This window comes from Sinohyriopsis cumingii, chromosome 9 (genome assembly GCF_028554795.1).
Source record: "Sinohyriopsis cumingii isolate HCF-2022 chromosome 9, ASM2855479v2, whole genome shotgun sequence".
In the NCBI taxonomy this organism is placed as follows: domain Eukaryota; kingdom Metazoa; phylum Mollusca; class Bivalvia; order Unionida; family Unionidae; genus Sinohyriopsis; species Sinohyriopsis cumingii.
In genome coordinates, this window is record NC_142969.1 from 25,081,956 (window position 1) to 25,100,275 (window position 18,320).

At 34.8% G+C, this 18,320-nt stretch overlaps 1 protein-coding gene across 1 annotated transcript in view; it reads left to right on the forward strand.

Annotated features, from left to right (window-relative positions):
- The first annotated feature begins 437 nt into the window (after positions 1 to 437).
- LOC149791414 (stAR-related lipid transfer protein 3-like) overlaps positions 438 to 18,320 on the forward strand; it is a 95,647-nt gene continuing 77,764 nt past the window's right edge. Inside the window, exons 1-3 of the mRNA XM_089969952.1 lie at positions 438 to 867; positions 14,299 to 14,420; positions 17,859 to 18,003. Of these exons, the coding sequence (XP_089826078.1) occupies positions 14,329 to 14,420; positions 17,859 to 18,003 (237 nt within the window). The 5' untranslated portion in view covers positions 438 to 867; positions 14,299 to 14,328. The remainder of the gene's footprint in view (positions 868 to 14,298; positions 14,421 to 17,858; positions 18,004 to 18,320) is intronic.

Sequence of the window (18,320 nt, forward strand, 5' to 3'; positions counted from 1 at the left end):
CGCACATTCCCCTTTGGTCGCACGCGACGTAAATCCAGGTAATCAGTGAATCAAAACATGGATAAAACAACCAGAGACGAATACCCCACCACCACCACTACCACCATCATTTGCCATATTTCAGGTAGAGAACCACATAAACTAGACAAACATTGAAGAGACTTTTAATAAAAATCTGCCTTTATTTTGCATTTAAAATCGTTCATAAGGACACAAAGCTGTCAGTTAGTATTTATTTACTATGAAGTGTTTATTGTCCCGTTGGAAACACAGGGCTCGTTACAAAGAAAATCAAGGGATGGGGGTTCTAACCTGTAATAATATAATGTTATATATTATTACAGGTTAGAACCCCCATCCCTTGATTTTATTTGTAACGAGCCCCTGTGGTTGGAAACACTTCCGGGATATAATCGCCCGCCATAATCACATGACTTTGCTGTTCAAAATGGCAGTCGTAGTTCGCTTTGTGTACATGCAGCTATATCTATATTGACATTGCGAGATCAAAGGTTGTATAACTGTGAGCGTCAGCTATCTGATAATGTCAGTCAACATGGTAAGAAAACTGGGAGGCTGCCACAGATTTCATATCGCAAAGAGGTCGCAGATAGATTTGATTATTGTGTCATGTTTGTCATAAGCCGACTGTTATTATGGTATAGCTTCGATGTCAAAGCCCTTTTACGAAGTAGGGATACTAATATTATTACTACATTGAACCATGAAGACAGTGGGCAGCTAGTCTTTCTCTGATAGATATCTGTTCGTACTGTAACAGCCACTTCGATTGTTATCTGCGGTATAATATACCGGGAAGTTAAAGTGGGATTAACGCGAGGATCAACTTCGTGATCAACCACCAAGGTTTGTTCAACTAGGCCGAGATATTCTACTGCAGTTTATGCATCCATACCTTTAAGACCCCGCTCATATATATATATATATATATATATATATATATATATATATATATATATATATAATGCATGTGAACTTTTTATCTTTCTGGTCTGCTTATCATTTAATCTTTTTGTTCTCATTTTGAAGAAAAAAAATACAAGTCCTGCATACTGGCTAACCTTCCAGACAGTGCTTTGGGGATTTTGAGACTCAGAAAGTGCATCTGATAGATACAGGGGATGGGGATTAGGTGCAGGTGTAAGATGAAATGTACATGCTATACATATATTTTATTGATATCACATAGAAATACACACACTTGCATTTCCAAAGCATTTACGATTGACTTTAAGCAAATGTGTATTGATGGAATGAATGAACTCTGCACAGCCCTGTCTAGTGTGTCCACTACAAAATGTAGGTCTTAACCTTTTGCAAATGATCACAATATCCTTTGCAAATTAATCAGCTGCTTCTTTCAGTTTTTATACTTCTATTGTCATTCATATTGATTCAGTAACTAGAAGACACACTTATGATTTAAACAAGAAAGATGGTTTAAATGAAGAATGTAGATCACAAAAAAATACAGCATGGCTAACTACTTCAACACTGCGTGCACAGGCTTTAATATAAAGCCACCATATTTAAATGAGTTGAAAATATATACTCAGTAAAATGAAGAGCCAGTAAGAGCTAATTCAAACATTTAAAATCATTTACAGTTCATCTAAGTCAGTATAATTTAATGAACATGGCTACCAATCATACAATTGTTTCTATCTTCCATTTATAACTTTCCCCATTCTGTTTGCTTTGTGTGACAACATTTTTCCCTCATTCATAGGTCCAGAGTCATTGTAGCATGACAAACGAAAATCCACCATGCTCATTTTTTAACTTATTTTCCCTGGTCAGTGGCATCACTAGGGGGGTGCAGACTGCACCAGGTGGCACCATCAGAGGAGATGACACCAAATGATTGTCTATAAAAATTTTGAATTTCTGTGCAGGAAGTAGGTCCATGGGGATGACACAATGAGTTATCACACTGGGTGACACCAACCCCCGTGATGCCACTGTCCCTGGTATCTTTCTTTGAAGAGAGACTGAGAGAGGGAGAGAGAGATGTGGTGGATGGGTTGCAGAGACTTACTATAAAGGCATTTATTTATCAGCCATCCCTATATTTCTTTATTGGTCAATTTGCTGCATAACCAACTCACACAATGATAGAGAGTGGTTGACGGAGGGTAGAGCAGTTTTCAGACATTTTAGTATTAAACAATATGTTACTAGACTCTTATTTAATAGGTTTTATAAAAAAGGAGAAATAAATTTTAAAAAAAGCATTAAATAGATTACACAATTCTTCCTTACATATAAATGTACCTTAAAAGTCTTGCATGCTATTGGAACTTCGTATCATTAGTACTGTGAACACTTTATTAAAATCCCATGGAATGCTTACATCAAACTGTTACTAAGTCCCAGGTTCTTGTAGGTTACTTTTTTTCTTTCACACCACATCCCAGTATTTTTTATCATTATTTTATTTCAATGCTAACGATTAATTAGTGGAAATTCATCACAGATTTTGAGAATATAGAAGCTATAGCTTACTGTTGAAATATAACCCAGTGCTGAAACAATATATATGCACATTAATGTGCCAAAGCCAGATCACAGTTTGATATACCAGTAGTATTGGTATATCAATTTGCTTTATATCAACACTTTGAAAGCTATACAGTTTTATCCATGGCAAATGGGGGTGTGTGTGTGTACTGTATGTGCTTTGCCTATGCAAATAACCCTAATGGGCATTCCCACAGCAGGGCTGAAAGAACTGCAACACAAATTCACCCTGGCTTTAGTCAGTTAAGTAATCTGTAGAATGGTGGTTGTTTTTCACTGACCACCACCTTGTAATAGCCTCTCTGACAGCTGTATGAACTGCCCCATAGTGATATTCTCCATCAGCTTTAATCACAGTTGTTTACTATTTATACAGGCTAAGGCAGCCATGGGCAATATCCTCTAGGATTTAGGCTGGATAAGTGATTTTTAAAGCCACATCATATGATGTAAATTAATGGTTAAAACCAGGTTACTTGCTGGATATGGCCCACTGACCATATTTTACCTACCCCTGGGCTATAGGCGTATAGTGTGGTGTCAAGAAAGGTCTATGCTGGAAATTATATTGACACATGTTCTAGCAGGTATGGTGAATATGGAGACAACTTTCACACCTACTGTAACAGTAAGGGATGCAACTGTAATGGGAGGAAGTTGAACATGGTTTGTCTATCTTGAAGTCAGTTAGACAGACATACTGCTAGACTTAAAGGTCCAAATCAAGATAGGTCTCATATACTGTAGTATACTTGATCACTACATTCCATCCATTTTATCTTGACGTTTGTTCTACAACATCAGAGGTCTCGCTAGAATTTTAAAACTCTTGAGTCCAGGACTCCCATTTCGGTAAAAATAGGAGTCCCACCATCAAAAGTTGCAGTCCCTTCTTTCCTACAGAATCAACACATACGTGAGTGCATCTATTTTTAGATGGAGAAGTTTTCGTAATGTAATCACTCACTATAATATAGCTTCATTACAACAGTCCATTGACAGGATCGCCAATTTATGGTTTATTTATTTGTATATGTACTTGTAGTAATTTTAGGCAAATAAATAGTATCTGATTTGCTGTTTTTCCCCGTATTTTTGCAAATACGTGTCAGGTCAGAAAACAGCTTAGACCTTAAAGCTCATCTCGCAAATTCCACAACATAGCATTGTCCCATATGTTTCTGATCTACATAATTTGCATTTTAAAGTTAAATCTTTAATAAAATAATACCTAGGCTTTGGTTTTAATGATTTGTATATTTTTTCTGAATATATTTGCCCAATGATTTAAAACACAGACAATCTAATAAACTGGTACATCCCAGACTTTGCGAAGTCTGCCATTATTTCCTGTTAGGCCTACTGGTTCACTTACAGTTTTTAACTAATTTTATGATGAAATAGTGTATAAGAGGCAATTAATAAATATCCAGATCACCGATTCTGATCTTAAAACACAAGTTTGTATTCATCAAAGGATATCATGCAGGAAATTGATAGTTGCTACCTTACTTGGAAAAGGGTTAATGGTCAATCAGCTATCAAAACATAATGCTTGTGAATGGGCAAGAGTTTGTTTGTCAACGTAATTGATATAAAAACTAGGCCTAGCTACTGATGTCTTGATGAATAGATTTCACTGCAACACTAGAACTAACCGGGCTAAGGCGAGGGGCATTAAAAAAAATATGGTATGGTCAGTCAGTGTACCTCTTAAATAATCACAGGGTGAAGTCGTTTTTGCTTTCCTAACAGAAGAAGGCGAAGTTTACATTTTTAGGTGACTTGTCACCCACTTACGAATGGCATTTTGTCTAAGTCTCAACTTGTCTTGGCTCACATGCACTGCTTATTCCTCTACGTTCAGAAATTAACACAATAACGAAAGTTAAAGTTGTTTATTTGATGTACTGTTATAAATGATCACATGTACATCTCTGGGTCTTTCTGTCTTTGAATTCAATCACTGTAGATATCAGTACATTCTTTTTCTCACCCAGTCGCCAGTCAGAGCCTTTGAACTTGCCACCCATCTATTGCATCATGTTCTTTTTTTATGTACTCTTATAAAATGGCAACATGTATGTAGATCAAGGGGTCTTTCAGTCACTGAATTCTGTCATTGTAAATATCAGCACAGCTAATTGATCAACACATTTTCCCACAAAGCAGGTGGCTGAAGCAGGACTGTCAAGTCTTTGAATTTTGCCACACACCTATTACATGTGTACAGAGACTCCCGCCTCAGTGATTTTCTGTGTCCCAGATAAAAAATTGGCGTCCAAATATGCGTAATTAAGCATTTCCAAGATCTCTGAACGTCATTCAGATCTACATGTCATTGCAGTCAAGACACATATTAGATAAACCCTAGAATGTGCGTGGTGGGGATAAGTGGTCTGACCGTCATGATTGGAAATGAAGTCCAGTCTATCTCTCTCTCTGATAGTCAGGAACAGACACTACTCTCGCATTATATTGGTGTCCAAAGGAACCATAGATCATACAGCCTTATAGTGGGACTGTCTTTCAGTGAGATAGCATTGTTGTGAGACTGTCTTATAGTCAACAGCATTATAGTGAGACTGCCTTATCAGGAAGTACATTAGGCATATGATTTCACTATTACATAATGAAATATGATTCATGACAACATCCACTTTATAACAGGATCCATGTTTTAGTGAAACATTTTGTAATGACAGAGTGTAGTACCATTAGACTACAGGTCTAGACCAGTTAGGTGGTTAGTACAGTGCACACAGCATGTGTTGACCATCTTTCACTTGTGTAGTTATCACCTAATTACACTCCACTTGGGGGCCCCGAGTGGCCGAGTGGTCTAATGCGCTCATCATTCCAGATCACTGCCATCTCACCTCTGTCTGCGTGGGTTCGAGTCCAAGGCTCAGATAGCGTTAAACCCTAGAACAACAACAACAACACTCCACTTAATGTTAAAAATGTTCCTGATGAAGTCAGGCCTGTACTCTACTGTGGATTTATACCTGCCCTACTTCAGGAAGCATGTCTCATACTGTGGTGGATGATTGATCACAGATTTTCAGTTTGGTGACAACATAACCTTGTATTCAAGCACTTAAGAGAGATAACTCTGTCAGAACTAGACAGGGTTTGGAATTATTGTATAAAATATATGTTTGCTCTGATATGTATCACATTTTACAAAAAATCATAAAATCGCAAAAAAAATATGCTAGATATTAATGAAACACAATATTACATGTAACCAAGAGACTGGACATATCTTTAAGCATGACAGAAAGTAGATTGGAATTACAGTATATGCGTCAGTCACACCTACCATAGCTTTGTTGTTTATTTCTGAAATGGCTGTTTTCAGCACATTTAGCTCTGCGATCATGGCTTGAGCAATTGGTACTAATATACCTTTTAAAAAACAGTATAAAAATGAAAAGATAAACTCTTAACTAATCTGACAAAGTTGAATTTTACATGGGGGAGAAACTTGTCTGGATACAAGTGCGTGCCAAGATTCATTAAAAATATCTTAAACAGTTCTGTAGATACTAAGCAGATGAGTGGGATAGTTCAATGAATTGATGGACTTTGCAATAAAAATGAGATAGGTGAGGCAGACTTCATTTTTTTTCAGGACTTGTTGGCTAGTCTCAGTAAACAAGTATGCAAAGTATGCAAAGTTTAATGAAGATATTTAAAATGATTCAGAAGATATTAGCAAAGAAAATGGTGTGTACCAGTTAACCATGCAAGGCGACGTTCTCTTGTTTGTCATGTTATGAACCATATAGAATTATAATGAGCTTTTGATGTTCTACAGAACATAGACTTAAAGAACAGACTTAAAGACTTAATAATGCTACTACCTTACTTATTGTCAGCATGTTTTTATTTTGTAATTTTATGGTAATTTTTTGTGTAACCATGTCATTATCTGTGTAACTGCTCTGGTGGCCTAGTGGTTTGAGCGTGTGCCTCAGATGTGGGAGGTCATGGGTTTGATCTCCGGCCAAGTAATTCCAAAGATTTACAAAAATGGCACTAACAGTTTAAAGCTGTACAGATGTCACTTTTTGTCGATTATGCCGATACTGCGTATAGCCGATGATTAAAATTGCCGACACCGATTATGAGACCGATTATGTCAAGAAACTGCCTGTTCTACAGTTAGTGAAAGCACTAGCATTTGATTGACAAGTAAAGCATGCCCTATTTTTGTTATAACTAACAATGCCTAAAATGGGTGCAGATTTATGTTAACAGTTAAATGTCTTCTCAAGCAACCATTCATGTGATAACTATTTCCCACATTTTATATCCCACCTTATTTCTTATTGTTAACCGCTCCGGTGGCCTAGTGGTTAGAGCATCCGCCTTGGATGCAGGAGGTCATGGGTTCGATCCCCGGCCGAGTCATACCAAAGACTTAGAAAAATGGTACTAACAGCTGCCTTGCTTGGTGCTCAGCATTAAAAGGTTAGTGTTAGGACTGGTTGGCCCGGTGTCAGGATAATGTGACTGGGTGGGACATCATGCTACATGTCTGCGGCATGATGCCCCAGTGCTAGACATCACTATAAACTGCCACATTGCAGACATCGTAGCAATATGACTGAAAAATTGTTAAAGCTACGTTAAAAATCAAAATCACATCACACATCACATCACATTTCTTATTGTTAACTCATATATGCAAATAAAACTCTTTACTAAATAAAATATTTATTCCGAATTAGTTTATTCAGAACACATATGCTCTGTGATATATTTCTTCATTCCTTCTTTTAATTTAATGATGGTAATCACTGCTTATATGTATGGTACAGTAATGCCAGGTCAAGTTGACTCGTGTAAGTTTCATTGGTGGGAATGGAGATCATAATTTGCTTGTCGAGAAAAAATCTACAGCATTCAGTGATCATTCCTGGAATTTAGGAAGCAGTTCAGTAACAAGCAAAGCGCAGCAAAAATAATTTTCTGAACTCCTGGTTGACAGAGATGTACTATGTGAAGCTAGCCATAAAGGGGGGGGGGGGCATTTAATTCCTGAATGCGTGAAATCGATGGTCGCATTATACATCACTTATCTTACATTGCAAAGTACAATCGTAGGGTTATAGTATTAAAATGTCATTATCTAAATAAAGCTTCTTGCAAAACTACTATTTGGAAAATAATTTACATAATATAGATTTGCTTAATACTTGATGTTTCTATTAAAAAAAGAGAGACTGTGGGAAAGTAGATATTTTACATTTGATAATGCATTTATTTCAGGTGACAACAGTTAGACCTATGCACTAATGGTGATGCACAATGCAAAGACCATAGAAGTAGTGCAAAACAGTCATGTAATGATTTATTTTGTAATATTATGGCTGTATAGCTTGTTGTCAATAAAGTAATAACTGTCCCATCTTTTTCAATTTTCATTGCCTATTGCATTAATAGTCTTGGAAAAATATTCACTACTTATTCGGCAGGAAAAATATTCACTACTTATTCTGGCGACATTTTTTGAAAATTGGCAACAAAAATATTGAGATTGGCGATTTGTTTTGGCAACGTTTTAAAAGCCAGGACCATCCCTGTAATGCATATGCTGGAAGCTCAGCGGCCACACGAGGCCTCATTGGCTGGTTGGCTGCTGTGATTTGGATGAGTGCATGCATGGTATTGATAACTTGTTGTGAGCAGACAATCATCAGTAGTTTACAGCAAGCATGTTAAAAGGTATTTACTTTTAAGAATATACTGTCTTTCAATTAACCCCCAAATCAAATGTTTATTCCTTAATTTCCACTATTTAATTCTGATTTAAAATTCAAGCCATGTCAAGATGAATGTTATGATTAAATTTATATTTGGGAAATTTGTTTACATTGGCACCGATTATTTCTGCCGATACCGATTATACCGATTGCTCCAATAATCAGTCCGATTATGAGTATGGCCGATTAATTGGTACAACTTTATAATAGCTGCCTTGCTTGGCACTCATCATTAAGAGGTTAGTGGTAGGACTGGTCGGTCTGGTGTCAGGATAATGTTACTGGGTGGGAGATCATGCTGCATGATGCCCCAGTGCTAGACATCACTATAAGCTGTCACACTGCAGATATCATAGCGATATGACTGAAATTTTTGTTAAAGCCATGTTAAAAATCTAAATCTCACACACACACACACACACATTGTATATGTTTTTATGTTATGTAATACTGTAAGTGCTTAGAGCTTCTAAAGATTAATCCCTGTACTAAGTTTCCTTAAATAATTGTACCAAATCATGGATTCACAGTTGAACATGTAAGGAAACAAATTAGCCACATCGTTTTGCTAATCAAAACGAATATTGTTTCCTTAACTGCAATAGACCTAATCCGAAACCGGAAATACAATTTTCATTTAAGTATCTGTCTTAAAATCGATTTAAGGACATTGGTGTCTTCTTATATGGATTACCGCGTTCAATTTTGTTTAAACCATCTATTGATTGAAGGAGAAACTGTAACGAGACATATGTGATTGAAACACGTTGGTTGAAGTTGCTGTAATACCCAAGGTAGGTGCCTTTGACTTGATCACTATTTTGAGATAATATAGTATATGCAAAGAAAACAATCTTCGATGTTTCTAAAGGCAAAAGTGCTGAATAAGATTTTGAGTTAGCCAAGTATTCTGCACGCCAAGGGGAAGTGGGAAAGAGTGTTTGATATTACTGTAGTCAGAACAAAGAGTTAATTAATACATTCACGTTTTCTGAAATAAAAGTTGAGTATCAAAAGCCCCATAAATTAAAAACCAGTAACGATACCTCAAATGAAAATGTATAAAGAGTTGGGAAATCTCAATCAGCACTTCTTGGTTAAAAACAATAGTGCAATTAATCAACGAGTCAATCTAAGACCTCATTCAATAGATAGGTTAGACTATATATATATATATATATATATATATATATATATATATATATATATATATATATACGTATATGTATATATATATGTGTGTGTGTTTGTCTGTCTGTATGTATGCATGCATGCACACGCATGTATGTTTGCATGTATGTATGTAGGTATGTATGTAAATATGTAGGTATGTATGTATGTATGTATATACGTACGTATGTATGTACGTATGTATGTATGTATGTAGGTATGTATATATGTATGTATGTATGTCTTTTTGCATCATTTTTTATATATGGCGGCATTCCTTCAACAGGTCCAAGTTTTGTAGGGCTTCCAATCATCATACAGTTTCTTCATGTTATTCACATCAAAATGCGTTCTTTCTGAAAATGATCAAGAGTATTAGACTGTCTTTGATTAATGGCATGGTATTAACAATCGCTTAGAGCTGACAGAAGTAAGCAAACAGGTTTCCCACATTGAGTAAGCAAGAGATATGTACTTTACAATGAAACTAAAAGAGATTTTTTTCTAGAAATCCAGTTTAAAATACCTGTGAGTTTAATTGAAGTTTTCATTGTTTCCAAAATCATTAATGGGTGCATTTATATGTATTGTGGTACACTTTCTTGAAATATCCACTTCGTCAAATAAATGCAAATTATACTGAAATAGAGAATGATTTTTCAAAAAGCGTTGTGTTCTTTCAAATACCTGGTGTGGTCAGTTAAATGACTTCTGGGCATAGTCAACAATGAAATATCTAAAGTACAGAACTTTCAGCGTTGGTGACCGTCAATAAAATGTATACCAGCTAACATAATGCAGTGCCGTAGTTAGGAAGATTTCTATTCCCCTCTTTTTCTTCCTGATGATTTTGAAAACAAATGAAAATATAATATTGATCATGCCTTTAAATATGGCTTAGTGACTAAAAATAGTTAAAGATTATAATCATGCTTTTAAATATGGCTTAGTGACTAAATAGTTCAAGACAATAATCATGTCTTTAAATATGGCTTAGTGACTAAAAATAGTTCAAGATAATAATCATGCCTTTAAATATGGCTTAGTGACTAAAAATAGTTAAAGATTATAATCATGCTTTTAAATATGGCTTAGTGACTAAATAGTTCAAGACAATAATCATGTCTTTAAATATGGCTTAGTGACTAAAAATAGCTCAAGATAATAATCATGCCTTTAAATATGGCTTAGTGACTAAAAATAGTTCAAGATAATAATCATGCCTTTAAATATGGCTTAGTGACTAAAAATAGTTCAAGATAATAATCATGCCTTTAAATATGGCTTAGTGACTAAAAATAGTTCAAGATAATAATCATGCCTTTAAATATGGCTTAGTGACTAAAAATAGTTCAAGATAATAATCATGCCTTTAAATATGGCTTAGTGACTAAAAATAGTTCAAGATAATAATCATGCCTTTAAATATGGCTTAGTGACTAAAAATAGTTCAAGATAATAATCATGCCTTTAAATATGGCTTAGTGACTAAAAATAGTTCAATATATTAATCATGCCTTTAATGCTTAGTGTCTAAAAATAGCTCAGGGTGTATTTGCTATTATGGATCTATTTAAGTGAGTGTTCTCCCAAGGAACTACTTTCATTTCAAACTTAATGGAGCATATGTATCCTAAACTGATAGCATAGTTTATATACTGATTTGAAGTGCTGTCTTGTAATACATTGACTATGCTTATGGCAGGAGCAATACACTAAAGACGGTACTTTGGATTAAATGCATTGAATGAAATTGTTTTACAAAATATCAGCTGTCAGTTGTCTGATTAGTTTTTTTTATTCATTAGACTACCAAATAAATGAATTGGATTTGAAAGGTCATTATAGTATTAGCTTACCTTCCCATTTTTTTTACCCCCTACCAATTTTAAAAATGAAAGCATCAAGGTAGTAAAAAAAACGTCATTTCATTCATTGATTCTAACCTGATCATTGCCAGGTGGTCCTTAACACTGTCAGTTTATTGACGTTTTAGTGCAAATTGGACCTCCTGATGTAAACAAACCATCAGACCACTTGCTGTCCATTTCTTGTTTCTAGAATAGTCTACTTAAGTAAAAGCTGTGTTGTCTGCATCTAATATATATAATGTCTTCTTTTAATATTTCAAAAACAAATTGAACAAATAAATAAGAGGAACCCTTGTACACATGTGTTGAAAGAGATGGAAATCAAACAATTGATGGAATTATTGACATTGTTTGGGACCCTCAGGTGACAATCTGATTAAAACTTATAAATCAGTTAATGAAATGACCAAGTTTTGTGTATTTTGTATATCCTTGTTGAATTTTGTTTTTAAAATCGGGAGGGAGGTACAAACAAATGGGATATTGTAGGTCTTGTTAAAAGATTATTTATTTATCAGACAATAAAGATGTTGCTGATGACGCTTAATTCGGAGGTGATTAGGTCTGGTTTATGTATTGTCTTATTGTGATAAACTTGTGCTCAATACATGTAATTACTCAGCTTCTAGGACTTATTCAAACCATTCTTGTTATGTAAGAAAAGAGCATCAAATCCTTTACAAGGGGGGAAAACTCTTACTGTGAACTGGACAAGTGTACAAATGCATTATTACATTACAGTTCACACATTGTTTCTTTATATGACGATCAATAAAGCTTTTTTCCCACTAAGCTTGTTTGTCATTATATTTTTAAGGTTATTGTAATACGCCATGGTCACATGACGTGTGAAGGCTTATCTCCTAGGCTTTCAAAAACTGCATGATGGAACAATCGCACCAGTATCTGTTCTACAGACATTATGGCAGTCCCTCACATAGTGGTTTTTTTAACATTATTTTGTCATTGTGTATCATTTCAGAATGCTTTTACAATAAAATATGTGAAGCCAAGGCCCAAAGAAAAGAATGATACAAAATTAGGGAAAGAAAGATACTGCCAACATGTAACTTTTATTGTCATCTTTCAAGACTTACGTAGGGACCTCATAAAATAAACGTTCACCATAAAACTTGGCATAATGCCTGTCAGTATGTGTTACATCGTTTTGAGGTGGTAAGTTGGCTTGTTGCCTTTATTTTTCAAAGCAGAGTGGAATAAAGTAGTGTTGTCAGTTATTAGTTTGTATATTTATTTGGGAAAAAATGTTTTTATAAATTTGTTTGAGATAAAACCAGTTAATCATGGAAGGATAATACAACACTCAAGCAACAGAAAATCCAGAACCAGAAATGACATATTTTCCAGTACATTTAATAATTAGGTAGTAGGGCTATTTAAAAAGATCTTAAAATTAGTCAACAGTACGCCAGCAAATGCCCTGAATGGGCTCCCCATGCACATTTACACACTTTCTGCACCTAATTTCAATTATAGATACTGACAGAAAACTATTTTTCTGCTTTTTCAGTATTTTGTAAATTTATTTCAGCAATCATAAAGGCATCAGCAATAAAGTCTTATTCTAGTCTACCAGTGTGGCTGCCAGTTACAGTAGATATCATATTGAAAGGTTTATACATGACATATATGTTCAGCCAGTTATCAGCCTGGTAATTATTTTCCGACCTGAAACTTTATGTGTCTATTGAAATTTAATATATCCTGACCTGTTTGTTTTTATATCTGCAAAGGTGGCAAACTAGTGTGAACAGCATCTCACTGACAGCTGAGCCTAGATTATCTAGAATAAGAACTTAAGCTAATTTCAACCCCCAGTTTTGTCCATTTGAAAAGAAATCTAATTGAAGTTAAACTTGTAGGCTGCTTCTGTGTATTGGAGCTCGAAGAAGCTTAATTATCACTTTAATGTCAAGGTTAGATAATTTCAGCCCAGCATTTCAGACGATGTGGCAGATGACAAATATCAGCAGCTTGACCCCTTTAGTGTCATATTGGTTACATCCATTTCTGTCAAGGAAATTACTTCTTCCATTATAGTATTTTGCTTCACAATATGATATGTTTTCATTTTGCTCTCTTAACTATATGTTAGATAGTAACACATGCTTTGAGGAGCCAATCACTGGTTGGAAAGGGAGGTAATTTGTACAGTACAAAAATGGAGAATTGCTTATGATGTATTGGACCATCACAAAAAGTGGCCATTTTATGGGTTTTTTTATTCTCCAGCATTTGTAGGTCAGTATCTCCTTAACCAATTCCCTTCGTATTTAATACAATATTATCACATATTCTTGCCTGTCTTAATATTGCCCATGGGTGGGGCTATTGTCAAGAATTACAGTGGTGACTAATTTTTGGTAAATTTGTTTCATGTATCTATATAACCTTGAATTCAGTTGGAATATAACATCATTACATGTTCTCCTTAACCATTTTTCCAATCCCAGGATGCAACTGTAGGATCAAGAAAAAGATTGGGTTTAATTTTTTGTTCAGTTGTTGTTGGTAACATATTGTTTGTTGCTTTTATTTTTTCAATAATACCTGACCCAAACCATTTCCTGTATGCTTTCTTTTTACCATAGAACCAGCCATGTCCTTGAGTTGGGGAATGGTTTAATGAAGATGGACACTACTTGGTTACTATGCCGACACAGCATATTATGTTATGATATCTTCTGTCCATCTATACGTCCATCTATACGTCCATCCATATGTCCATCCATCTATTTCTGCTGATTAACTCCAGCTACATTCACCAAACATTCTGTATGTGCACCTGAGAATTGTCAACGTGGTAGACAAAAGTTCAGGTTCATTGGATTAAAAGTTCAAAGTCATTGTGTTGAATATTCAATCTGAAAACAAGGATAAATCATTTCCAATGTTTATTTACTCTTTTTATTTCCATGCAGGCTTCTGAAGACACAGGCAAAGCTGGAAGCATGCAGAACTATCGGGACCATCTATCACAACCAGTGGAACAACACCTGAACAAAAGAGAACCATCATACAGGGTTCCAAATTCTTTGCAGGGGTAAATAAAATGCACTTCAGAAATTAGATCCCAATGTTTACCATGTGAGGCACCAAATAGTAGCTTCAATCTGTTCATACACTAGCATCCATATTTTATATTCATCTTTTTTATTTATTTGAGTCATATTTCACTTGAAGCTTTCTCCCAGCCAGGCCTAAGATAAATTTCATCATGGTACATTTTGCTGATACTTTATGAATAAATTATATATATATATATATATATATATATATATATATATATATATATATATATGACATCTGACCAAGAAGCATCTCAAAAGAATAATGTAATAAATTTAGATACTGAATTCCATGATATAAATAGAACTCCATCACTATAAGATCCAACCACTCTGGTGGTCTAGTGGTTAGAGCATCTACTTCAGATGCAGGATGTTGTGGGTTTGATCCCTGGCCGAGTCATACCAAAGACTTACAAAATGGTACTAACAGCTTATTTGCTTGGTGCTATGAATTAAGAGGTTAGTGTTAGGACTGGTCGGCCTGATGTCAGGATAATGTGACTGGGTTGGACATCATGCTACATGTCTGCAGCATAATGCACCAGTGCTAGACATCACTATAAACTGCCACACTGCAGACATCATAGTGATATGACTGAATAATTGTTAAAGCTACATTAAAAACTCCAAATCACACACACACTATATATAATCCATTGTTCTAACACATTCTGCATAAAAAGGTCTCTATGGTGATGGATCCCATACCATTAAGTGATATTATAATTATTTGTATAATGTACATCATGATAAGGTGGTCTTACTATAAGACATATTATTAACACATTCTGCTTATAGGGGCCCCCGAGTGGTCTAAAGCTCTGTCCGTTATGGATCATTGCCATCTCATCTCTGTCTGCGTGGGTTCGAGTCTCGGATTCAGCCAATGTGGGTATGTGAGAAAGCTTGCCAGTAGCTTCTCGTGGGTCAGTGGTTCTTTCTGGGTTTTTTCCAGGTGCTTCCTCCACCATTAATACTGGCTGCCATGTATAGCCAATTGTGTGCTGAAAAATGGCGTTAAACCCTACAACAACAACAACATTCTGCTTATAAGGCCTGTTTGGAGATGGATCCCATTTCATTAAGTGATATTAAATTTATGTGTATAATGGTACATCATTTATAAGGTGGTCCCATTAAAAGTCCTATCGTTATAACACATTCTTCATATAAGACCTGTTTGGTGATAGATCCCATGGCATTAAGTAATATTAAAATTATGTGTATAATGGTACATCATTTATAAGTGGTCCCACTAAAAGACCTATTGTTATAACATACACTGCATATAAGACCTGTTTGGTGATGGATCAAATAGCATTAAGTGATATTAAAATTATGTGTATAATGGTACATCATTTATAAGTGGTCCCACTAAAAGTCCTATTGTTATAACACATTCTGCATATAAGGTATGTTTGGTGATGTATCCCATTGCATTAAGTCATATTAAAATTATATGTACAGAGGAGCCTTGTTAATCCTGACACCTTTGCTCCCAGTGAATATGTCTGGATTAACGAGTTTTCTGGATAATTGAAACGTGCATATTTTTATTTTATGATGTCATCACACCGTACACATATACATGTAGATGCTAGCTGTAAATGTACTGTATATTCAGTAATGGTTGTAATAAATTAATGAAAATGATCTATTGACTTGTAATTATTTTGCATTATTATAATTTGTGATTGTATATACATGCAGTCATTTTTATAAGTCATATTTTACAGCTGTTATAACTGCTAATGAGCTGATAATTGATGTCCCCATTTTATTTGGAAATGAAGCCCTTTACTGTCCACAGCTTAAATCAATCAACTGTATTTGTACAGTCATCAATAAACTGTGATTGTTACGTATAATTGGTAAACAACAAAGAGGCTTAATGACACACTTAATTTATGAACCATATGTTATATCAAAAAGTGATTTGATCCCAGTGTGTTTATTTAATTATTAACACCCCTGTCAGTGATTAGCTAAAACAGACAATGTTTATGCAATTGCTGGTTACAATATGGCCATGCTACTTAATTTTTCCACACAAATGATCACATGATCAGTTGATAACTTTAACATACCACTAGAATTTGACCAATCAGAGATTGATACATTGACACACCTCCAAATTTGCATAGGTGAATCTGTGTTATCTGACTGAATTTATTTTCATATGTGATTTCAGATGTTCTTATTTTAAGACAGATTATTTCTGGATTATGGAGACAAGTTTTATAGTAATGTTTCACTTTGGTCCCGATTTTCACTTCTGGATCCAGAACGTGGTTTTATTGATTAATGGAGCAAATTAATGTTTAGGAATTCTGTTCCCGTTGAATTATGTCCAGATAGAAAGGTTTCCAGATAAACTAAGTCTGTATTAATGAGGCTTCTCTGTATAATGTACATCTTTATAAGGTGGTCTTATTTTAAGACTTATCACTATAACACATTCTGCTAATAAGGCCTGTATGGTGATGGATCCAATTTCATTAAGTTGCATTAAAATTATATGTATAATGTACATCATTATAAGATGGTCTCACTATAAGACATATCGTTATAACACATTCTGCTTATAAGACCTGTTTATGTGCTTCATTATAAGGTGGTCTCACTAAAAGGCAGTATACTCTTTGACTCTGATGAATGTCATTATAATGGGAGAGTGCTGCATGTACAGAACAATAAAACCCCAGAAAATAATGATAAAATTTTATCCTTTTTTTTTGCTAATTTGAAATTTTATTTTGCAACCAAAATATGGCTTCAGTTTGTTTCCAAATTACTCAGATTTTCAGTAAATGATCATGATAAAAAGAGGAAAATTGAGCCCTAAATAAAAATTTGAATAAATACATGCACATTTGTTATACTTACATTTATTTATTTTGGTATACTGTGAAATGTTTCCATTAAGGATGGGGCTCATGTAAATATGTTATTTATTGACAGGTGTCCTTTATGTGGAGTTGATAATATAAACAAGAAATGGGTCAATTTATTTTGACCATTCTGAATAGACCCCACTGGCATGAAACAATTATGACTTGTGCTCAAAATTTTTTAAATTTGATCTCTCATTTCAATTCAAGAGAAGTTAGAATCATGGCATTTTCATGATTATTCATTTGTGTCAGTAACATACAATTCTATTGAAGATCTTAGGATGAATTTTTAATATAAGAGTTTTGAATCAAAAGTCAGTATTTGGTGCTGACCTTTTTGTGACCACCAGGTGTCTTTAATATACAGGTGTCTGCTGAGGCAGGTTTCACTGTATATTTATGAATATGATAATCTCGTCATGCATTTGCTGTTTAAAGATAAAAAAAAATATCTTAATATTTGATACCCATATCATTCATATTTTTTTGACATCTTCGGAATGTGTTCTTTTCCAGAAATGCGGCTTTGTCATCTCGTTTATCAGCACTGTCAGTATGGGATCTGGACAATGGTCGGATGACAAGTGTTCGGAGAACTTTTTGTCTGTTCGTTGCTTTTGATCTCATCCTCACCTTTATACTGTGGGTCATTTATACACAGGTACTCAGACTCCAAAGGGGATATTATTTATTTAGAATTTTTTTTATAAATACAGCACTAAATCAATATATGCCCTTCGTTATATAACTGTTCCTGTTATTTGTCAGGTTGTAGTTTTGTGGGTTTAACACCATTTTTTCAGCACACGATGTGCTGCTATACATGACAGCCAGTATATCTGCTGGAGGAAGAACCCAGGAAAATCCAGGAAGAACCACCGACCAATGGGAAACTTCTAGCAAGCTTTCCCACATACCATCATTGTCAAAGCCCAAAATGTGAACCCATGCAGACTGAGTTGACATGCCAGTGATTTG